General features: G+C 46.7%; 1 protein-coding gene across 1 annotated transcript in view; it reads left to right on the forward strand.

Annotated features, from left to right (window-relative positions):
• The window catches only part of DPP6 (dipeptidyl peptidase like 6), a 792,296-nt gene that overhangs the window by 540,884 nt on the left and 227,874 nt on the right, over positions 1–23,538 (forward strand). The window contains exon 6 of the mRNA XM_061198976.1: positions 22,523–22,575. Coding sequence (XP_061054959.1) covers positions 22,523–22,575 — 53 coding nt within the window. The remainder of the gene's footprint in view (positions 1–22,522; positions 22,576–23,538) is intronic.

Consider the following 23,538-nt stretch of genomic DNA (forward strand, 5'->3'; position numbering starts at 1 on the left):
GTATTTTTAGTCCCGTATAGTTTCTTTGCATTTTGTTGCTCGGGGAGAGGTGTATCCAGGTGCAAGCATTGCAGCATCGCAGCACAGGGTTCCAGATCCCAGCCTGTCTCAGAGGGACCAACTTCTGACATGAATTTGTCATTTCTTGCAGCAAACATCTCCTATTTAACTGAAAATCCCTTCTTTGAGTTCTGCAGTGGCATATTGCTTCTATAGGCAACATTTGATCTTTGATATTAAGATCTTGCATTAGCGTTACATCAAGTTTTATGTTGAAACCCAAGTAATCTGTTCCAATTTCTATTTTTTTATGTCATTTGCACATGTGTGATGTTGTGTGGTGTGTGTGCTTCCATTTGCCATTCTCTGGAAATTTTTTCCTAGAGTTCACTCTTGTTCACCATCTGACATGACCTTTCTTAGTTTAAATCCCAGCAGCTTATAGGGCATTGAGCTTTTTCTCATTGGATTGTAGTTTCCAACTCCTAATCTCTCACCTTTGTAAGAAAATGATGCCTAATCATTTTTTCTTCAGTTCTTTCAAACTCTGAATCTACATAGTATTTTAAACCCAAGCTGGCTGCCAGTTAACTCATATATGGTGCTGCAGCCTGTTTGGTCCCTTGCCTGAGATGAATTTGTATTTGTTATTACATTATAGATGGTTTCAGGCAGTCAGCTGTGCAGAGGGCTAATGATAGCTGTGGGGGCCAAAACTGTCTGTTACTTCCTGACTTCTGGCTCATACGTCCTGTAAGTGTTGTTACGATGAGTGGTTCTACCTGCACCGTGGTTGGGTAAGTAGAATCTTCTTGATAGAAGACATGTTAGCTCAGATGAATGATGTTGCTTCTCACACACGCCCACATCACGTCTCTTAGGAGCTTGGGAGCTGGATACGGGCAGAAGGATTGCAGTTGTTGTGAATTTATTCGACAGACGAAGCAGGGGGCTCTCATGATCGGATGCTTATTTAAGGTCACAGGGCTAACCGTGGTAAAACTGGCTAGAACCCTATATTCCTGATTCACTGCTTTATGTTGTTCCTATCAAATTAAGCTCCTAATTGATCATAAAAACCTGTTATTCCTAAAATTGTGAATACTGAGCAGCCCCTCCCCCAACCTTTCTACCTTAATTTAGACTGTCAGACGCAGGCTGAGGCTGCAGGATGTCCATTAGCGCAGGGAAAGGAGCAAGGGGCCAGTCACCCCCGAATCCAAGCCCCAGGTACAGTGGACTTGGCCGGAAACCATTTCTGTTCTTTTCACATTCTTCTTTCTGATGTGAACTCTTCCAAGCCACTCTCCAGCTGCAGACACCCTCTCTGCCTCCCTCTCCATCCCACCCCGCCCATCCCCCACTCTGCATCCCACCCCACCCATCCCCCACTCTGCATCCCACCCCACCCATCCCCCACTCTGCATCCCATCCTGCCCCGTCCATCCCCCACTTCTCCATCCCACCCGCCCATCCCCCTCTCTGCATCCCACCTCACCCATCCCCCACTTCTCCATCCCACCCTGCCTATCCCTCACTCTGCATCCTCACTGCTCTCCTCCTCTTCTCTTTTTTCTCTCTTCCTACCACCTCTCCTGTCTGCTGGTCTCCCTTCCTGATCCAGTGCATCCATGTGTACTCTTGGTCTTCGCTCCCTTCACTCATTCTTCTCCCTTCTTTCCTCAAATAAACAGAACGACATAGGGTTGGCTTGTGCCATTCAGCTTCTTTAACTGGTTTTCTTCTGTTTGTTTATAATGGTCGTGTTTTTTGAGTGGTTTAATTATGGGAAGAGTTGGAGCCTAAGTCTTAACCAACTAATAACGGTATCAGCCTATGATGTTTGAAGGGAAATGCGAAGAAGGTGATATGGAGTCTGTGTGCACTTTCTCCTCCATTCAGTGTTGATGGGGCTTTTTTTCAGGCAGAACTCAGGTGGGAGTGAAACACACTTGCACTCCAGACAGATTACTGTGCCTTGTTTTGAATGTTTTACTGGGTTTTATAGCTCTGTTTTCTTTTCTCTGACAAAGTTGTCCTACCTTCCCTTGAAAAACATGTTATTCTGAACTATTTGGGGGTCCCTTTATTGTGTGTACTTAAATTAATGTCAGCACCAAAGCAATCAGTAGAAACTTCCAGTTAAATTCTCCTGGGAGCGAACATAAAATGTTAATGTTTCATTTAATTGAAGCATCCTGAGGTATCAGTATTAACCGTCTCGAGCACTTTTATTAGCTAACAAAGCAGAGGGAACACGGAGGGAGAGGGCCGTATGGACTGTAAGTCATTTCTGTGAGACGTTTACTGGGGACTTGCCCTTGACCAAAAATCGCAGAATGGGTGAAGGGTGTCCAACGCTGTTGTCTCCCAGTCCCCATCTCCATGTGCAAACTTTTGCAAGTCAAACGCCTTGGGACCCAGGATTCTCATCTGTATCGTGAAGGTAATAATTCACTCCCTCGTGGGCTGTTGTGAGGTCACCTGGGCAAACACAGGTAGTGCCCGAGGGTGCAGGGTTCATGCAGTAGGGCCTGTCTCGAGTGCTGCCATCAGCTGGAGGCCCCACGCGGACAGGAGATCGCTGGGCAGAGTTTAATGTGGTTTTTTTGTTTGTTTTTTTTTTAATTTATTTATTTATTTTTGGCTGCGTTGGGTCTTCGTTGCTGTGCATGGGCTTTCTCTAGTTGCGGCTAGCGGGGGCTACTCTTCGTTGTGGTGCATGGGCTTCTCATTGCGGTGGCTTCTCTTGTTGCAGAGCACAGGCTCTAGGCGCGTGGGCTTCAGTAGTTGTGGCTCACAGGCTCTAGAGCGCAGGCTCAGTAGTTGTGGCGCATGGGCTTAGTTGCTCCGCGGCATGTGGGATCTTCCCAGACCAGGGCTCGAACCTGTGTCCCCTGCATTGGCAGGTGGATTCTTAACCACTGCGCCACCAGGGAATTCCCCGCTGGGCAGAGTTTAAAGTATGCATTTCCTCGGGGCCTTTCGGTTTCCAATACAGGAGAGTTTTCAGTGGGGCACAGTAGCTAGACATCAGGAGGACTAGTTGCTCACCCATTAGTAGATTTCTGGAACCAGAGACCAGAGCCAGATAGCTTCCTCACCTGTAAAATGAGAAAAGTTGGCAAGATAAAAAAAACAAAATAAAACAAAACAAAAAAATTTCGGAGCCCAACAAATCATACCTCATTTAACTACTCCTGCAAGTAATAAAATCCCTTTTTTTCTTAGATTTATGATTTATCAAGGATTTTATTCATATTTCTTTCTAAAATGACTATTACTGATTACACAGTGATTTTAAAATATTATAATCCATTTTCTCTACAGTTTTTTGTCGTTGTGGTAAGCATATATAACATAATATTTATCATTTTAACCATTCACATGTGTACAATTCAGTGGCATTAAGCACACTCACATTGTTGTGTACCCATCACCACTACCTTTCCCATTAAATAATAACTCCCCACTCCCCCTCCTCCAGAGCCTGGTAACTTCTGTTCTGCTTTCAGTCTCCATGAACCTGCCTATTCTAACTACCTCATATAAAGGAATCATATACTGTCTGTCCTCCTGTGTCTGGCGTATTCACTTAAGCATAGTGTTTCCCCTCCAGTTCTAAGAGAATCTTCTTCCCAAGGAGATTTTTAAGGAGAGAAGTAGGCTGCCAGCTTCCTGGGATGCTTTAGGTACAGCCCCACCCAGAGGCCCTGGATTTGGCTTTCTCGGGCCCAGTCACCCCAGTGGCAAGCCCACTGGTCCCTGAGCTCTGGGGAGCCTCACACATTTCCCGGGTCGACCAGCTGTCCCATCACCATGAGTAGCTCTGTCTGGAGGCCTCGGGTTTTTACCAAGACTTTCTGAACAAACCTTCCAGATACTCAGCTGGACTTGGTCTCCCATCAACCTGTGGCTCTAAATGTTTATGAGCATCAAAAACTTCCCAGGTTGTTAGTGAAGAAGCTGATCCTCAGCTCCACCCCGTAGAGATTCTCAGTGGGCCGGTCTAGGGCGAGACTTAGGAATCTGTCTTCCTAACAAGTGGCTCTAATGCTCTGAGTGCCTTTACAAAATTGAATATTGTCTGCTATAAACAGCTCACGACTGTCTGAAATTGTGAGCTTAGGAAAGTCCCAAAGTCTCCCTTTATTTTTGAATTGAAAGAGGGTGGGGTCCAACATCTTTAGAAGGAGTCTGAAAATGCCAACACACAGGGTTGAGGGTTTGGGAGGGAAGGAGACAGCATGATGGGGATGGAGAATATCTGCTTGTTTGTGATGTTGGGCGTGAGTGATTCTCAAGGAGGGCACCAGAGCCACTCCCTCCAAACGTAAGACGGTTCTTTGATCTAGAACTCGGTTCAACTAAGTAAACAGAGTAAATTCAAACAGGAGGAGAAAATAAGCTCAAATAGATAAAAGTCAATCTCCACCTACCTGAGGAGCAGTAATTGTTCACCTTGAGGTAACCATAGCAACAGAAAACACTCTGGAATGGACACTAGATTAAAGATCCCATCTCGTTAGAAGGAAGCAAACACATAAATTCGCTAATCTTATCTTCTGAAGAATATTATTTCATCAAGTTAAAAATCTATAACTTTTAGCCAAGAAGAAAACCCAGCTGCAAGTTGGAGGTCATGGAATGGTCTTCAGAAGTGTCTCCGAGTATCTGCTGATGTCACAGCATCACTGCCCAACATCACATACACGTTATGTGGCCACTGCATGTTGATGTATCTCTGATAGAACGTGTTTGGTCTGGTCTTGAAGGAGACTCACTGACTTAGCCCATGACGCGAAGTGCCCACTGACCCCGCCTGGGGATTTGTAGGAGGACCCAGCACTTTGTATTTGGAGCAGAGAACAAACCCAGCTGTGAGGACAGAGGGGTGGGAGGCAAGGTCTTTATTCCCACATGGACCTCACTCCACCCCACGCGGGAAACAGGCATTTTCTTGGGGATACACACAATGTATTGTTCGTAGTTATTGCCTGTGTGGCCAAGGACCCTGGAATGGTGGGGTCTGGTATTCCCATCCTACTACCATCTCCATCCGATGAATAGCAAGGAGCCTTCAGGCTCATACGATCGGACTGTGGAGCTGTGTTGTATCAGGTGGTCAGTAAGGATGGGTCCTCTGAGGTAAAACCTGCTGACCAACACTGAAACCAGGCTTCGGGCTCTATTTTATCCCCGACCGTCTGTGCGGCCGTAGCAGCGGCCTTCACCACCCCACACCTCCTGCCAGTGTTATCAGCAGAGAAGTAAAGGAATAAACATGAAGGGTTTTGGCCTCTGGAGTATTTATTAGTGTATAAAATAGGGAAGGCTCACCCCACAGGCTTGCTCTCAGGAAATAGTGAGTTGTCCTTGGTCAGGAGGCTGAAGAGGAGCCCTGGAGTCCAGGCTAGTGGAAGACAGTTTGGGGAAAGAGAGAAAGTTTAGGTGCGTGAAAAGGAGGAGGACAAAGGCTCTTCAGGTAATCGGCACAGGTCATGCTTTTTTTTTCCATGAGAAAGAAAACTTGGCCCCAGGTGGCTTAAGTCAGGAAGGGGAGGGAAGGACACACTGACCGGGGGAAAGGTGGCCATGGGAGCTGCAGACCCAGGACTCAGGTGACGTGAGCAGGACTCAGCTTCTCCCTTTTTGTTTCTGGGCTTGGTGCTGGCTGCACTCTTTGGCTCTTTCCCCCATGTGGCTGTAGGAAAGCTGCTAGAAGTTTCCAGGCTGGATCGTTCTGGAACTATATCCCGTGGGAAATAGCACAGTCACTTTTCTTGCAGATCAAAGGCCAGCACTGTTCATTTGGCCCCAGTGGGCTTTCGCAGGGTGGGGTGCCCTTTCCCCTCCCTGAGGGCACTCAGCAGAGATTCTTAGGGATGAGAAAAGGCTTCATTGAGGGGCTGAATGCAGATATTCGGACCGAGGTCTCTGGGAGACCAGCCTCCTTGCAGGAGCCTGAATTCTCTGTCCTTCCTGTGGACTCATAGTGTTTCTTTCTCATGCACAGTTCTCCCCTTTATATTGTTACACCACTGATTCCTTTAGAAAATTGTAATACAGAAAGGAGCTTTAGCCATCAGGCTAGTCTGGGTCTCATAACATTTTTACAGAACCTCTACAGTTTGCCGACATGGAAACCAAAACCCAGAGTTTATGATGTGCTCAGAGCCATGCTATCACTTAAAGGCAAGGCTGAAGCTTGGCCTCAGACGCCCCGATGGGGGCGATTTCCATGCTGACCTGGTGTCCTGAGAACCCAGCACAGCCCTGTCCCTAAAAATGCTTCAGATATACTATCTCGTTTTAACTTCAGTCACGTGATTAAGTACGGTTGTCATCCCCATTTCATAGATGAGGAAACCGAGGCTAGAGAATGTGTGTTTGCACAGCTATGAGTGACACAGCCGAGAGGCTGTCCCTGGTCAGTGCTGTCCATCATCGCCCCAGTGTTTCTCATTGCCTTGGCATTTGACTCCGTGTTCATGATCCAAAATATATCATCCACCACCTGTTTACTAGTACCTGCAGATCAGCCTCAGCCTAAGGCTGTCACCTATCCCTGCTTTGCCCTACGCAATAATTTCAATGAAATCCAGGTTTGAGGTGCTACCTTTACCCTTTGATTATGTATGAAAGCGGAGACCTGGGGTGATGGAAAGAATGTTTGCTCAATACCTCACCTGCCACCAGTGATGTGTGAATACGCAAGTGGAAACCCTGAGCTACACTGGCTGAGAGGGAAGATTCGGATTTGAGGTTGGTGAGGGGAGTCAGCAGTTTATAGCACTGTGGGCGGAGGAAACTCTTGAAAGAGCCCTGAGAACCTTCAGTGATGAACTTGACAGCAGGGAGCCCATGTGGACCAGGGCTCAGTCCTCTGTTGGTGTGTGTTTGCGTGTAGATGTGTGGATGTACAGTAACATCCAGAGGTGTACTTGGAGGAACGGGTCACGTGGACCTGCTTGCACATTAGAGTCACCTGACAGTAATGTAGTAAATCAGGTTCTCTGGTGCTGGGGTTGAGCATCAGTACTTTTTAAAAGGTCCCCAGTAACACTACGTGGTGCCAGGTTTGCAAACCAAATGCCTTGGAGAGAGGTTCTCAAACATTGATGTCCTCGCCCGGGAACACTTGTTAAAGTATTTGGATGGTTTTGTCAAAAGGCAGATTCAAAGCCCCAAAGACTCGGATGCAGCAAATATGGGGTGGAACCAGGAATCTGCATTTTTAGCAAACACACTAGATGATTCTGACAAAAGTAAGTGGTCTGTGGACCACACTTTGAAAAGCTCTGCTACAGCACTGAGCTCTGAGAACAGCCTTGAGTTGCCATCTGGCGAGTCCTGAAGGGCCGTGCAAGCTAGTTAGCTTCAGTATTTTTAGTTCAGGGAACAGCAATACAGAACTCAGTAACCCAGTCCAAATAGGGAAGGATTCTTCCTTAAATGCTCATTAGAGGACCTTGAGCATATGGCAAATGTATAGTCAGTATCGACTGATCACTTTTTGATGTCAGTCTCATCATAACCGTGCAGCATCTGAATGCCGTACATTAAAATGCCACCTCCTTTGCTTCTAACCCTGGTTTAAAACTCGTATCAAAGGCAGAACATCCCGTGATTCCTCAAATATCTTTGGAATTGTCAAACCAGAAGATATATTTAGAGCCCTCTTGTACAGAACACAAAATTTCACTACACACAGAATTGCCAATTAGGAGGGGATGTTCAGAACGATGGTAATGACGCAAGCAGGCTGCGGTTTTTCCCTCTGAATTACAAGGATAGTTTCAAGGATGCGCTAACTCTGAATGAGTTTTTCTTCTTTTGATGCTGCCCACGGAATCTTCTCTCCAAGCAATTATTCTTGTCCCATCAGCGATCAGAGAGAACACGCTTCTCCATTTCTGTGTACTGAGCTCCCTGACCTCATGGCACAGTTTTGTCCTCACCTGCAGACAGTACTTTCCTGTATCATTTCAGTGGATCCCTCCCCATCCACAATGACAAACAACTCACATTAAATCAACTAAATGCCATTTTAAGATCACCTATGATTTTCTTTAGGATGCCCTACATTTTGAAATCTTTTAAGACTGAGATTTCTAGGGACATTCATAGATGAATGAAAATTGAAACACCACCCCAGCTACTCCCTCGTCCCCTGCCCCCCCTCCCCATTTTCAAGAGTTCTTTTTGTCTCAAGGATAGTCAACTCTGGACCTGAAATTTTTTTTTTTTTTTAATTGATTCCATCTACTTTTCCTCCTAACCTGGGATGTTATATCCTAGTAACTATGGCATGATTTGGGAGACTGCTGAGAATGTGTCTATAATATGTGTCTATAATGTTCATAGTATGTATTAAGCACCTCCGAGGTTGATATAACCCTACGTATGTATAACCAATTGATTACAGGGCTTTTTCTACATTTGTTTCAGTATGCGCTTTCTAAACCTTTAAGTTACCTCTTCTGACTTGAAGGAAGATGGTCCTTCCAGCCTCTTGTCCCCAGGTTTTCTCCTCCTGCCCTGTGTTCACTGTTCAGCTACCAGCCACGACCCCTCTCAGCCCCAGTGCCCTCTCCACTCACCTCAAGCTGGGCACGTAACACCTGCCAGCAAACAGTGCCGTCCAGCTCTGGCGTGGGGCGTCTGCCTCGAGGCTTGGGAAAGAGGCAGGTGCCGTGTGGTGTGAGGAGCTGACCTGGGCGAAGATGGTGCCTCAACAGCCTCGGGCTTTGTGAGTCCTCTTGGAGATGTGCTCAGCACAGTACCCCACCCCCGTGCTTAGTTTGTCTGTTTTTAGACTCATTTACCAGGTCTTTGTTGAATTTCTTTCTACAAGTGCCTGCCCCTAGTTAAACTGAGAAAAAAATTTCTTATTCTGGCTGTGGTAGGATCGCTCACATAGCAGCGATAACGAGGGAAACCATATATCTTGGTTTGTCTGGAACGGGTGGTTCCAGACAAACAATTTGTGCCTGTTTTCCCAACATAATTATTGATCACTCCACTTTCTCTGTGCCTGTTTGGGTGGCACATTATATAGTAACAATGGCATTATATTTGGTAATTCCAGATCAAGAAGACATCGGAGAGGCTGGTTATGATGATAATCACAGATGCCAGATTTCGTTATTCTGGAAACATAGGCAGGACCCTGGTGGTACTTGATTACCCCTCATTGTGCGTGTATGGTGTCCAGTCAAACCAGACCTACTGGAGCCTCTGAAATCACTCCCAGGGCTGTGGTACAAGGCCCAGCCCTTTGCTTACCCGGGCTGATTCTTCCAGAAGGAGGCAGCCAAGGGGACAGAAAGCAAGCTGGAATCAGAGCAGGAAAGCTAGCCTCTGCCAGCATTCCCTTCTCTTCCTACCATTAGTGTCCATGTCACCCAGGAGCTGCCTGTCTCAGGGGCATTGAGGATCTCTTTTACTGCTGAAAAATGAAAGGAAAGGCCTCTGAGAATAAGCAAAGAAGAGCCTGAGAATGGGGGGTTCTCAAGAAACTGAAGAAAGGGAAACATGAGCTGTCTCAGAGGTGGAGGAGAAGGGGGGCACAGACATGACCTCCCACAAAACCTAGTACAACGTGCACGGAAAACATAGTAACGTAGACGAGAACAAAACCTTCAAAAATGTTCATGAAAATGAGAGAGCGAGCTACAGGGAAGTCGTACTGCAGGGAGTATGAAGTGTTACACAAAGCGTGGCAGCGCAGACGGTGTGTCTGCTGGGGCAGCTGGGCGACAGGTCGCTCTCAGCGATTTCTACCTGTTGGATTCCAGAATCTTCTCAGTTCACTTGTATCCTAATTTATTGTCTATCGTACCCACAGAGGATTTGTTTTAAGGGACTCTGTGGATTAAGAACCATCAGTGTGTAGCTGAATCAGCCTTGGATGCAGAACGCTGGGTTTCTGATATGGAAGGGCAGCTGTCAGTTGTCGAAAACCCTCAGTCGGGCATGACTGGGAGAACCCACTCCTGGGGACCCGTCGATTTGTCCCCTGATGCTCCGTTCCAGGCAGCGCTAAGACTCTCTCCTGGACCACTGTGCCCTGGTCCTGTCTTCGAGGAGCTGTGGCTCTGTGGCCATTTGCAGAAAAGCCCCAGCCCTTGCTTCTCATCTGGCACCAGCTGACTGACGCTAACGCCCGTGGGATGGGGGGGAGGGGTCTCGCCAGCACGCTGCCCAGGTCGCTTCGATGTCACATCAGAGAGTCTCTGAGAAGGGAACTCGAGAGGGAGGCAGGGGTAACTTGCTGAAGTTCAAGTGAAAGTGAAGGAAGTGTTATATCAGGATGTGTTGGGCAGATGGCAACATCTTAGAAAGTTCCTGAGGGACGGGGGCCTGTACCGGGTCCAGGGGGATCCGGAGGAAAGAAAATGAAAGAAAGGTACCCAAACGACCAGTCTGGTGAGAGGTCAGACCCGGGTCCAAACCCCACTCCTACGTGTGGGCACAGGAGGGTTCCTGCTGCACGTGAACGGGAGGTCAGGAGGCGGTGAGAGGAGAAAGTAGTCGCCTTAGACGTGGATAAACAGGGCAGAGTATCCACGCGGAGACAGTGAGCAGGTGATGAAAAACGGGGGACTGGAATTGTGATGTGAGCGTCGGTGGGGGGAGACTGACTTGCCAAAAATCAATCTACCTGCTATTTAGCATCCTATGATACACACACAAATACAGAGATGTAAAGAAAAAAAAAAGCAGAAGAGGGGGAAGGAAGGGGAGGAGGAGGAGGAACTGACTGGACTTCTCACCCTGGCCTTCGGTGGCGGCCGGTGTAGACGCAGCCGGGGCCCTGGGAACACAGGTGTTTCCAGTGCACCTTCTTATCAAGGAGGGACCTGCCGCTGTTGGTCTTTGTATTGTGCTAATTAAGTGCCAGTGGGTCCTCCATCCATCAGCGCCCATTTACCAGAGGAGAGAACCAGGTGTTCACGCACTGTCTTCCTTTTCTGTCCTTGGAAGTGAGTCCAGTGCACTTGGCCTTCAGTGTCACCAGGGACAGGGGTCCGGAGAGGCTCCAGAGAAGCCGGTGAACTGCTGTGCAAAAGAGGTGGTGCAGAAGCGCAGCCCTGTGTAGCTGAAAGTGAGCGACTTTCCCCCGTGTCACCCCTCCATGTCCTCCTCTCTCTCCGTGTCCCACTCTGGCCCCCGGGACCACTGGGATTCTGTGCCGTTCCCCGAGGCCTTGACCTCCATTGGCTGATAGCTGGTCTTGTGCAGCGGGGGAGCTGATTATGGCTCTGGCGTTAATCTTCTCACGGTTACTTTCTTCTTAATATTGTTCTCTTGAAAATGGGTCTGTCAGTAGCCTTTACGGCTGGTAAAGAGGAGGTGATTGAGGGTGGGAGAAGCTTTCTTGACAGGGTGTTATAGTGAGAACAAGGTCAAGCCACACATGAAAAGACATTGACCTCCCGCGCGTCTGTTCCTGTGACAGTATGTGACCTTGGACCAATCAGTTTGCATCTCTGAGCCTCTGTTTCTTAATTTAAAAGAGAATTGAGGAGGAGCTATTGATACTCCAGCCATAGGACCAGGTGTTGTGAGGGTCAAGTCAAAGGATACAGAAAAAAGTGGTTTGTAAATTCTAAAGGTCTCTATGATGTAAGGAATTTTTATTTATTTTTATCTTGCCTCTCCACAAGGCTGATCCTACAGGCAGTATGTGCAGGTGAGAAGAGACAGAAAAGAGAGCAAGGAAAAAGAAAATGTTGTGTTCTCAAGCAAAATCAGGAATGAGTCAGCAGAAAGGCCTGGCAAAACAATAGAACAGAGAGGGCAGCAAGGGAGGCAAGTTGGCTGTCAGGAAGAGTATGGAAATCGGGCATCGTTTCTTAGTGGCCGGCCACGCAGAGGACAGGGAGTGACAGAGCCCGGGAGGAAGTTGGGGCGTGCTGGTGTGTGTCCCTGAAAATCAGTTAGGAAGGAGAGCCTCATGGATCACTTCCTTTGAATTTCTTCCTAGCAACCCTATGACTGATTTCATTTGTCTTCAGAAGATGAGCTTAAGACACATGGACGCGCTCCTTGAATTGAAATGTCCAAGTGAAGACACAGGAAATGATTAAAAAGAAATTACTCAGCTATTTCTGGATGTCAGAGATGCTCTTGAAATGGATATTTGGAAACATGATCCGAATCACAGCTGAAAGTTTTACTGTTCATCTCTGAAATTTAAGATATTTATTTAGATGCATCCTCATTTTTAACCATGTTGTTTTTATCCTCAGATGTTCTCATAGTGATTTCTGGAGAGCATTATGTGTGAAGGACACAGAGGATGAAAGAAACATTCTCTACTAAGAAGTTAGATGAATGGGGATTGGTCGCAAAAGAATGAATTAGGGCGTATTAGGGGTGGGTGTGGTACGCAGAGCAGAACTAGACATTTGAAGAGACTGCAGGTTCAAGAGGAAACCACCATCTCTGCTCTCTTAAATTTAGAAAGTTTGGTGGAAGACCAGTGCTTCCAGGAGGAGAGGAGTTGAGATACAAATACTGAATCCTAAGGGCTTTTAATTACTTTTGTAGTTTGAAACTGGCAACCCTATGTCTGCTCTGTTTTACACCTGCTAGATTTTTACACTGAACTGTGAGTTCCAGATCATGAGGAGGGAACGGCATATGCGACCAAGGGGAAAACAAAGGACATTGTGTTTATATGGAGTCATTTCCTAACATTTATGTTACATCATAGGAGCTAAACATCTTTTTTTTTCTTTTACTAAATGTTTCAATTTGTTTCTAGTTATTTGGGGCCCTCTAGAGAAATTTTCTTTTTAAATTATTACAGCAAGAACTTTGACTTCACAAAATGATATCAAATAAGTTGGCAAAGGGTGAGGAAATATGTACCAAATGCAGTCATTAGAACCCAGGGGTGATCGTGACCCTGTGCTGACAGACGGAGCAGCTTCTCTGGAAGGACCGGTGCCTTCAGGAAACTTCCCATCACCATCAGCATCAACATCAGGACTTGAAATTCACAGAGACCAGGCAGGAGGTCAGATATTTGGGCAAGATGCTGGGTCATTGGGGGTAGAGCCCAATAGAAGACGTGAATGGAACAGGAGATTAAAAATCAAGCGGAGGGCTTCCCTGGTGGCGCAGTGGTTAAGAATCCGCCTGCCAATGCAGGGGACACGAGTTCGAGCCCTGGTCCCGGAGGATCCCACATGCCGCGGAGCAGCTGGGCCCGTGAGCCACAATTACTGAGCCTGCGCGTCTGGAGCCTGTGCTCCACAACAAGAGAGGCCGCGATGGTGAGAGGCCCGCGCACTGCGATGAAGAGTGGCCCCCACTTGCCACAACTGGAGAAAGCCCTCGCATAGAAACGAAGACCGAACACAGCCATAAATAAATTAAAAAAATTAAAAAAAAAAAAAAATCAAGCGGAGACTTGAATCTGCCAGGAGATGAGATTTCTCCAGAATGTTGGAAAGGAAGCAGCGTGGGTTCTGACGTGGGACTCTGTCACAGCCAGGAGCTTGTCAGATATGACATGCTAAGGCTTGAGCTCCCAGATCCAGGCTTCAGCACCTACACTGAGACGCAGTTAAACGTAAGCACCAGCCAGAGCAGAGAGGGGGAGGGCAGGGGGCGAGGTCCCCACTGGGACTTGAGGGGTTCTCTGAATGGGGAGGAAGTTTAGGGTCACCAGGTTCAACATCACCACTCGCTGCATTCACCTGGACGCCCCAGCAAATTCAGCTTCCGTACTTTCAGTAATGGGACCGGGAAGCCTTGTTAGTGTTGGATAGCTTTCATCACCAGAAGTTAGCATCATTGGGCTGAAATCGATTTCCCTATCATGCGCCCTTGTCAACATTATCCTTCCTCTTGTAGTAAATGAGAACAGGCCTGCTCACACTTACTCACAAAGCCCCTTAAAACTGTAAGGACAGCCCTCCAGCTCCCCTTCATCTTCTCTCTTCCGGGCGGACCACCTGCTCCGGGTGTCCCTCAGGTGGCTTTCTTTCCAGACTCCAGCCAACCTGGGCATCTTCTCTAGAGTATTTTGACCCATTGGTCTCACTCCTCAAAAAAGGCAGCACTCTGAGCTGGGCCCATTTCTCCAAATGTTAAGGGAAAGGGTTTCTGGACAAGATACTCATCGTTTCTTCCCAGAAAGACCCTACGAGCTGGTTAGCTCCTGTCTCATCACATATTGCAGATGTGCTCAGTTGTTTCAATTATTCAAAGAGGGACCTGGATGGAGTAGTCAGGGGAGCCTTTGGCAGATGCTGAAGGCCCACCGGGTCATTAGCCATTCCACAGACAGGTCTTTGGGAGCTTCTCGGAAGCACGGCAGCTGCTCCTTGATCGTGGATCGTGACCCTGGATGGAAGCAGCAGTGCAGGTTGCTCAGAAGAATGTGTCAAGACCAAGACTTAGGAAGGCACCAGGTGAATGTGGCGATTCATGACGTGTTTTTGAAAAAACAGAGGGTACGTTTCCTCACCTCACTTCTCCCCACATTAACTGAGAGGGGGCACCAGGGCTTCAGGCTTAATTGTTTGATCTTCACCACCTTCCTGAAAGGTTGTCAGGGACACAAGGCAATTCTGGAAGGTGTTGGTGTGTCTGTTGCCTTGATGGTGAGGATGCCACCACAGGTGTCACATGTGTCCAAACTCATCAACTTGTACACATCACATATGGGCAGTATTTGATGTATCAACTATTCCTCCATAAAGCTGTTTTCAAAAAGGTTTTGAGGGAACATTTACAAAATGTTACAAAGGAACACGAACAGTGCATGACTCTCATGAAGCATCTGTCATGGTCCACGAAACCTTGGCTTGGGTTTGAGAGGCAGATGGCTCGCTTTCTCCTGGGGGACTGGCTGTGTGTTAATTCTCAGTAGAGCTGGGTATTGCCAGCTAGAACCTAATGGAATTTCCTTCTCTTTGGGAAATAGAACTTTTAAAACTGTGAGGAGATAGACCCTCTGGTAAACACTTTATTTTCTCCAATTTTAAAGCCAAGAAATCTCACATTTTCCAACTTCTTTTAGAGTTTTTATTTTTTCCCTTCAGGTTTCTATTTTTTTTTCTCTCATCAACGTGCATCTCATGCAGATAATTTTTCTTCTTTTTTTTTACCATTCGGTTTCCAAATCTCACTTTCTTTCCCTGTCCAGTCTGTCTTTTTCCTGTGTTAATCTTTGCCAGTACTTTTAGCCTCTGTTCACATCACGTTACCATATCTTATTTCTTTAACCACGTATTCCATCCGTGGTGTCCTTGATCCTAGCTTGGGAGAATCTTACTCTGAGCTCATCTGCACCCTCTGATATGTTTAATTTCCTCTGTAAGTAGAATATAGGATCAACTAGGAAAGGGATAGGCATGTGCCCCGGAGCATCTGCTTCGGGATGGTCACACCTGTAACCGAAAGTGGGGTCCGGCTGCTTGCTGCTCAAAAGCCATTAAAGAGGCCAGGTTGGTGGAGAGGGAAGTTTGCTATAGTTTGGAGGCCGGCAACCGGGGTGGGGGTGGGGGAGAGGGCGGACTTCTGTCCAAAGGCCGGCTCCCCCCCCCAACTGACAGGCAGGGGGCAAGAGCTTTTATAGGCCGAGGGAGGGGGCTACATGAAGCAGCAGCGCAGTCAGCTCTGACCATCATATTGAGATTGGTCCTGCGGTGCTCTGACCAACGTCACCTTGATTGTTTTAAGTACAGTTAGTCTTCAGTTCCAGGGTCGGTTTGTTCCCATTTCCTTGAGGCTAGTTCTCGGAACTGTGGCAGCTTATGTCATGGCTACGTCTGGTCATCATGTAGTTAACTTCTCCCACCTGGTGGGTTTCAGTATCTGTAAGACAGCTCACAGGACAGGGCTCAGAATATTACCTAGAGCCCTTGAGGAGGAACTAAAGGTCCTTGACTTTGCTTACTGACTATTCTGATTTGATCTCTTTTGACTTTTTTCTGTTGTTTCTGCATTTTCTCATTTCTCTGATTAAACTTATTCTTTGGCTAAAGTTTTTCCACAGACGAAAGGCAGGAGGTGGACATGGGGGGGGCAAGGACCATAGGGTCCTGCTCCGTTTCACACCCATTCTAGAGCACTCCTCACAACGGCTGTCCAGCCTCTGCTTGAATTCTGTCAGTGCTGGGGGGCTTACCACCTCAGGGGACCATCCATCTCGTTATTGGAACACTAAAGAATAGAGAGATTGTGCTGACCAGGCACCCAGGGCAAAATCTCAGTTGTTTTCCTACCTCTCCCAGCCCTTGAAATAGGTTAGCTCCAACTCTGCATTCTCAGTGGAATTCCTGTTTTCTTACAGCCCAAAAGAGTAGAGAAAAGAAGAGTTTCATGGATTCTGCATAATGCTAGTCACTAGATCATATAATTCTCCTTAAAATTTAAACAAGAACATTCTTGATTCCTTTCTCGTGGTTTAAATTTCCTGAACAAATACTCACAGCTCTAACACTCAGGCTCAGAGGTTAAGTAATTTTCCTGAGTTCACCCCTCGGGTGATCAGCAGGCTGAGGACTGATCCTGTGTCTTCCTCTAAACCCGTGTAATAATAGTAGTGCCTCCACAGGAGTAGGTGTGTCCTACTCCAGAACTGTCCCGAACCACCACACCCGCCACACTGCTCCCGACTTGTCGCTGTGAAGAAGGGACGTCCCGAGGCCGTGGGAAGGAGGGAGGGGGAGGAGCAGTGGCGGGAGGCTGGCAGGTCAACTGGAAGGTCACTGGGGCCACTCAGGCATCCCAAGCTAGGGCAGTGTTACTGAGGGTGGAAAACGTGCTATGAATTTAAAGTTCATTCCAAAGGTACAAGTCCAGTGAAATTCGGAAACCAACTGTACATGGACAGTAAGGAAAGGAAGGAAAGGAAGGAATCGAAATGGTTGGAGCTAATTCCAGTGTGTTTCTACCGAGAGACCAGGTAAGTGGAAGCACATCAAAGAGAATTCTCTAGGAGGAAAAGAGTTTATTTGGTTTTCAAAATATTGAATGTGGGGTAAAAGTTTTGGGTAAAAGCATCTATGCTGAAAGGCCCAACACAAGCTGAAAATATGAGACTAGAACTCAGAAGATGGATCAAGCATAAAAATATGAATTCAGTAAGAAGCCTCACAAGAAAGCAGAAATGAATGTGCTCTTCCAGACCAAGGGTGTAGACCAACAAGGGAAACCCCCAAGAGTGGCAGGTTGGTGCCTGCATCCATTCAAGGGGTCTGTACAGCAGAAAGGAAAGGCAAAGAGGCTGGAAGGAGGAAGGCAGGAGGAGATTGAAAGCAGTGACCTGCCATGGAATGAAGAAGGGAGAAGGATTCCTATCACCTTTATCACGTACCGCAGAGAGAGCAAGCGGGCTGGAAATTAGGAAGATATCATTATGTACGGCAGTGGGACATCCGCTTGGAGGTGGCACTTTGAGGACATCGGGAGGATAATGCAGTGGGTTCAAAGTGATAGAAAGTGAAGCAGTGTAGACTTTCCTTATGAAGTGCCATGATAGTTAAAAAGAAGAAGGAGTCGGAGGGGTGGCGGGGGGAACGACCAAGGACTTTTTTAATGTGGGAGATTTGAATTCTACAGATTCGGGAGAAGGAACAAGGAGAGGGAGTGATGAAAAATATAAGGCACGTAATTCGTGGTAGAGGAGTTGATAAAGTTCAACAGGTATCAGGAGGGAATGGGGTCAAGATCTCAGAGGTTAGTCCTGGAGAGGAAGGATGGGGGGAGGTCTGAAGGAAGATGCTTGCCCTAGGGATGAGGAGTGGGTGATGGATTTGAGAAGGACTTAAGAAGTTAATTTGGGGGCTTCCCTGGTGGCGCAGTGGTTGAGAGTCTGCCTGCTAATGCAGGGGACACGGGTTCGAGCCCTGGTCTGGGAAGATCCCACATGCCGCGGAGCAACTGGGCCCGTGAGCCACAGCTACTGAGCCTGCGTGTCTGGAGCCTGTGCTCCGCAACAGGAGAGGCCACGATAGTGAGAGGCCCGCGCACGGCGATGAAGAGTGGCCCCCGCTTGCCGCAACTAGAGGAAGCCCTCGCACAGAAACGAAGACCCAACACAGCCAAATAAACAATAAATAAATAAATAATAATTAAAAAAAAAAAAAAAAAAAAAAGAAGTTAATTTGGCACAATTTGGAGATAGATTGAATTGAGCCAGAGGAGGAAGGAGGCAAAGGATGGAGTCAGGAAAAACTAGGTTTTAAGCTCAGATTACTGAGGGGATGAGGGAGCCACCAACTGGGATAGGAAGTATCAAAGGAGAACTAGGTTTTGAGGGTAGATAAGAGATAACTTGGAGAATATTGAGTTTGGGGTGCCTGTGACACATAAGATGGAGATGTCAAGGGGGGAATCTGGTACACTGGTCTACAGTTGAGGAGATAGATCTGTGAAATTACCAATATTCAGATAATCATAGTTTAAAACTACAAGAGTGGAAGATTTCATAGAGGAAGAAGATGTAAAGTGAGTCTGGGTTAGTGTGCGTGATGGGGCTGAGGTAGGAAAGACCGGAGAGAAATCAAAAGTGTGGCTCAGGGGGTGATGAGAGGGGAGGATCAGAAAGAAAGCTGTGGGCAGAGTGATGTTTCAGAAACATTAGAAGCAGACCAAATATGACCTTAGCCCAAGACAAGCCCTTCACTGGTTGTTTTTTCCCAATTATTGAATGCCAGTATCAACTATGTTGCATGATATATTTTAAAAAATAATATGCTGAAATTGTCTTCCCATCTTGTGAATGGTGTTTTGGGTAACAGGTTTTCATGCATTCATTTTCCAAGAGCAGTTTGTTGCTGTGGGAAGAAACCAAAGTAACTTACATTCATGAACTTCTAAAAGTCCACTCACAGAAAAATAACAATGCAGTCTTACCAACTTCCAACTCTTTGTACTTTTTTCCATGATCAGAAGTATTTAGAGTCTGTTTTAAAGAAAGAAGCATAAATATAAGAGATAGAGACCACAAAAAAAAAAAAAAGACTTTTATCTCTCCAAGGAACAAATTCTTTCAATGAGATATAGCTTATCGTTAATGCGTTTTGAGGTAAGGCATCGTGCAAATGAAACTTGAAATTTGTCCTCTTTCAAAGTTGTTTTCTTTGTGCCTGGGGTTCTTTTGGCTCCAGGTTGAGGGAATATTTTGTGGAAGAGAATGGTATTTGATTGTTTCATCTTGGAGCAATGAGAAAATCCTTGCATCTTCCTCCCACTTCCCCATTTTTTTGAGTAGCACTTGAGTCATAATTGCACTTTCATGTTAAAGGCTTTCCATTTGCATTAACAATTTACTCTGGAATGCTTCTGTCCCATACATAGTTGGCAGATCCAGTCGCTACGTCTTGACTCTCTTTCATTTTGTTTGAATTTTTCTAATTAGTGATTTAGTTTTCCAGATATTCTATTACATTTCCCATCCATATATGCTTTTTTTTTCTTTTTGCCTGAGAGTACAGACATAGAATTGTAAAGGGATAGTTCTCTCTCATCTTCTTCTTACCATTGCCCTTATAAGGTTATTTTAATTCTGTCTTCCTTTTTCTCATTGGTTCCACTCAGAAGATAGTCACAAAGCTGAATTTCAGGGTCATTTGCAGGTATATTTAATGAGGTATGCAAAGATGTAAGTCTAGGGGTTTGGGAATGTCATAACCAGAGAATGAATTGAAATCACTGTTTCCAGATGGATTAAATAAGACCAAGAAAGACAGCACATGTCCTTAGTTTGCATGTTTATTATGTGTGTTGATATTCTGGATTTTTCAGTTGACAACAATCAACTTGGATTTGTAACTTGAGAATTAAGAGCTGTACCCTTTGTTCAGGCAATTTCCAATATGTGCTTAGAGAGAAGCAGACCTCAGGCCAAATCTTGCTTGCGTTTGACTCAATTTTCCTATCCTAAAAATGGAATACTAATACCTTCCTCATACAGATTGAATGAATTCATGTATGCTAAGGAGTTGGCATGCTACCTAGTACATAGTATGTGCTTCAAAATGCTAGCCACTCTCAACACCAGCATCACCACCACCGTCACCTTCAGTGCTTTGGACTGTTCTCTGCGGTAATTTCAAAGGCTTCCTCCAAGTGTTTTTGCCTATAATGCGCCCCCACCAGCTCCTCACTTCTTCTGTACTGACACTCTTTTGATAAGGAATTTGTCTATTTGTTTTAGAAGTTGCTGAAAGTTTTTAGGGAGGGAACCCAGTAACTCGGTGTACTCACATCTGATTTATTAGCTATCTTTTTTCTTTGGATTTAAACTAGATATGTTATTTACCTATTGCTGTGTAAGAAACTATCCAAAACTTAGTGGCTTAAGATAACCAGCATTTATTATCTCGTGGCTACTGTGGGTCAGGAATTCAGGACCATCTTATCTGAGCATCTCTGGCTCACGTTCTCTCGTGAGGTTATCAGCCAGGGCTGCATCATCTGATGCCTTGACTGCAGTTGAGGAATCCACTTCCAAGCTCCCTGAGTTCCTTGCTGGATGTTGGTGATCGAATGGGGAAGAACCTCGGCCCCCCACCACCCAGACCTCCCCACAGGGCTGCTTGAGTGTCCTCACACCATGGTGGCCAGCCTCCCCCAGAGCAAGTGATCTGAAAGGGAGCTAGGAGGTGGCCACGATACCTTTTATAACCCGCTCTCAGAAGCCTAAGACCGTCATTTCTGTCACATTCTATCTGTTTGAGTCACTAAGTCCCCCAGCACTCAAGGGTGCGGAATCAGGGTCCACCCTCCCTGCTCTGCTCCTCTTCCTTGTGCCCCCACTCCTCCCCTCCCCTTTGCCTTTCCTCCGCCCTCCTCTACCCTTTCTGGACCTCACTTTCCTATCTCAACAAGCAGAGGTAATCTTTCGCCTTCCTGGGGTTACTGTGAAAATAAAGTGAGACACATAGTATGAAAAGACACATAGTTGGAAGGAGAGGTCGGAAACACTACACAGCACAGCAGCACCCGACGCCATCGCCGTGGAGAAGTGGGACGGATCCACCCAGCTTCTGCTCTGGCATCTGCTCACAGAGGCGACGTTTAGTCAAAGCTCAAGGACCTCTGAGGGGCTCTCTGAGCATCAGTCTGCTCAGGACACAGGGGCTGGTCCACAGGCCCTTCCTTCTTCTCCTGGGGGAGCATCGCCGTGCAGCACTGCAGAAACAGCAGTCAGGGTCCTCTGGTCCTGCTCAGATCGCCATGGCAGCTCTGTGAAGTTCTTCTTCACGAGTTTGTTCCTTAGAGGTTATTTCTTCATAATTAGACCAGTATTTAAGGTAATTCCCCAGTCAGATGCCTATCTCCTGCCATCCAGCAGGTCACCCCAGGCCCCATGTGTCTGGTTCAGGAGTCTTGACATCACTGGAAACAAAAGGTCGTTGGGACTTAAGTGCTGTTGTTTATTTTTTATATCTGGGCCCTTTTTCTCCAAATAACTGATCCACTCTGATTTCCTAGAAATTAATCTGGGGGCCCAGACTAGATGGGGGGGTCAGAGGTATTAGCAGATCCTACCCATTTTTCTTTTGAAGATTCACTTCCATCATCAGTTCCAAACGCATCCATATGACACGTGCTCTACAGTAGATCTGTCCTCCTCGGCTGCGTGTCCCTCACCTGTCATCTGCAGAAAGCTGCTTTCAAAATGCTAGTGCCTGAACATCTGCCCACACAGGGTGCCAGCTCTCCAGAGTTCCACAGGTAGAGGAAAGAAAGTGAAGTGTACGGTTCTCACTTCAACCCTGCGGGGTAACCCATCACATTCCACACCCTGGGGAGGGCCTCTGTCCAGAAAGCTGGAGAGGATGGAGACCACGTTCTCCCTTCTTTGGGGGTATCCCTCGCATTGTAGTCACTGCATTTATGGGTTGGGGAGTATTCTCCTGGTTCAGGAGTTTGAGGGACATCTGAGGTTTGGGGTTTACAGGAGTTTGGAAATGCTGTTTTGTTGTTGTTACCTTAGTTTTGAAAGCCATGCTCCCCTTGCAATGAGTTCTTAGTTTATTGACCACTCCGTGAAGCTACAACCTGCACATCAAATTGTCCAAGGGGGCAGGAGTTTGCCCAGTTAAGCCTATCTTGGCTTCAGTACTCACCGAGGATACACGGTAGAGTCGCCCATAGTTTACAGCAGTGCGTGGGTCTTACAGTTTCAGGGTCCAGCTGGCTGTCGGGCAGCCGCCAGTGAGCAGTGTCCTCGTTAGTTCTGTGCTACATTTAGTTGAGCTGGAAGTCTCTGCCCCTGATTTAATCACAAGCCAGGTAGTCATGGAGATGACATCTAGCCTCTGGCTGCCCAGTAAACTACATGCAAATGGTGAAAATAAAACAAACAAGGTATGCAAATTAACTTCCTGAGTAAATAAAAGACTTTGCCGCCAGGTCTCCTGACTAACTACTTTTGGTCCAGGGATGTTTATTAGGATTCACAGTGATTTGAAAAATATCATAATCACAACCATTGTCTCAATGCTTGTTTTATTGTTTCTTGTTTTTTTTTGGTCTGTTTCAGATATATCAACACTCCTATACTGGATATTATGTGCTGAGCAAAATTCCTCATGGGTAAGATTGTTCTTTCATTTTCTTTTAACGCGAAATCTGCAAAACAAAGCACAAAGCAGAGCGCTGACCAGTTGCTTAATTCTTAGGGCAGGAAATGAGGCACCTTATTTCTTGACAGCAAAGTGTCCCGATGCTGTGGGACCTCCGTGATGCCTTCAGGGCCGAGGGGGTCACTTGAGTCCAGTTTCTTGCCCATTTGTGAAGCCCCTCTTCCTAGAACAGCTCCACCACCTCCTGCTCTGGTTCCCAGGTTTGCAGAGAAAGATTCCCCCTTCCCCCGCCCCACTTTGTAATCAGCTGTGGCCCCTCTAGGGCATGGTGATTCGACCTAGGATTCCCAGGAGGGTTTCTGGTTTATATACAAAATAGAGAGGGCAGCATCCCTAAGCTCATCTTGTTTCTCAAAAATGCAAGATTTGGGACCCAAAAGTGTGAGCGGGGAGGAAAGACATGAGTGCAAGCGTGATTTTGTTGAGTTTTCAGTTCTGGGTAGACACAGCCACACACAACGTGGGGTGCATTATCAGGAGCTCATCTTTGGAGTCCGGAGGTGTTAAGACATGGTTGAAGTTGGGTGAAGCCATTTGTTGAGTGGGCATGGGGAAAACCAGTTGCAGAGCAAGGAGAGTGTGGCAGGGATGGCTTTTGTTGCTTCCATTTTTATTCTTTCTTTCTCTCCCCTCGTCTTCCTCCTTCTTCCTTCCTCCTCCCCTCCCCCACCCACCTACAGTCCCTCCACCCTCACCCCTGCCCGTGTTCTGGTTCCCACCTTTTCCTTCTCCTTCATACCCTCCACGGTTTCTCTCACTTTGTTTCCGAAAAGGTGAAGGTGCTCAGGAAGTGTTCAAAGGAATTGGATTGTGCTGCTGGCAATGTTGTGTAAATTCCCGTGACTATTTACGGGGAGGCATCCTAATTTTCCTAAGCAAATTTAAACAAACAGCAGGAGTTGCTAAAAAAGTA

The sequence above is a fragment of the Eubalaena glacialis genome, chromosome 8, assembly GCF_028564815.1.
Source record: "Eubalaena glacialis isolate mEubGla1 chromosome 8, mEubGla1.1.hap2.+ XY, whole genome shotgun sequence".
NCBI lineage: Eukaryota > Metazoa > Chordata > Mammalia > Artiodactyla > Balaenidae > Eubalaena > Eubalaena glacialis.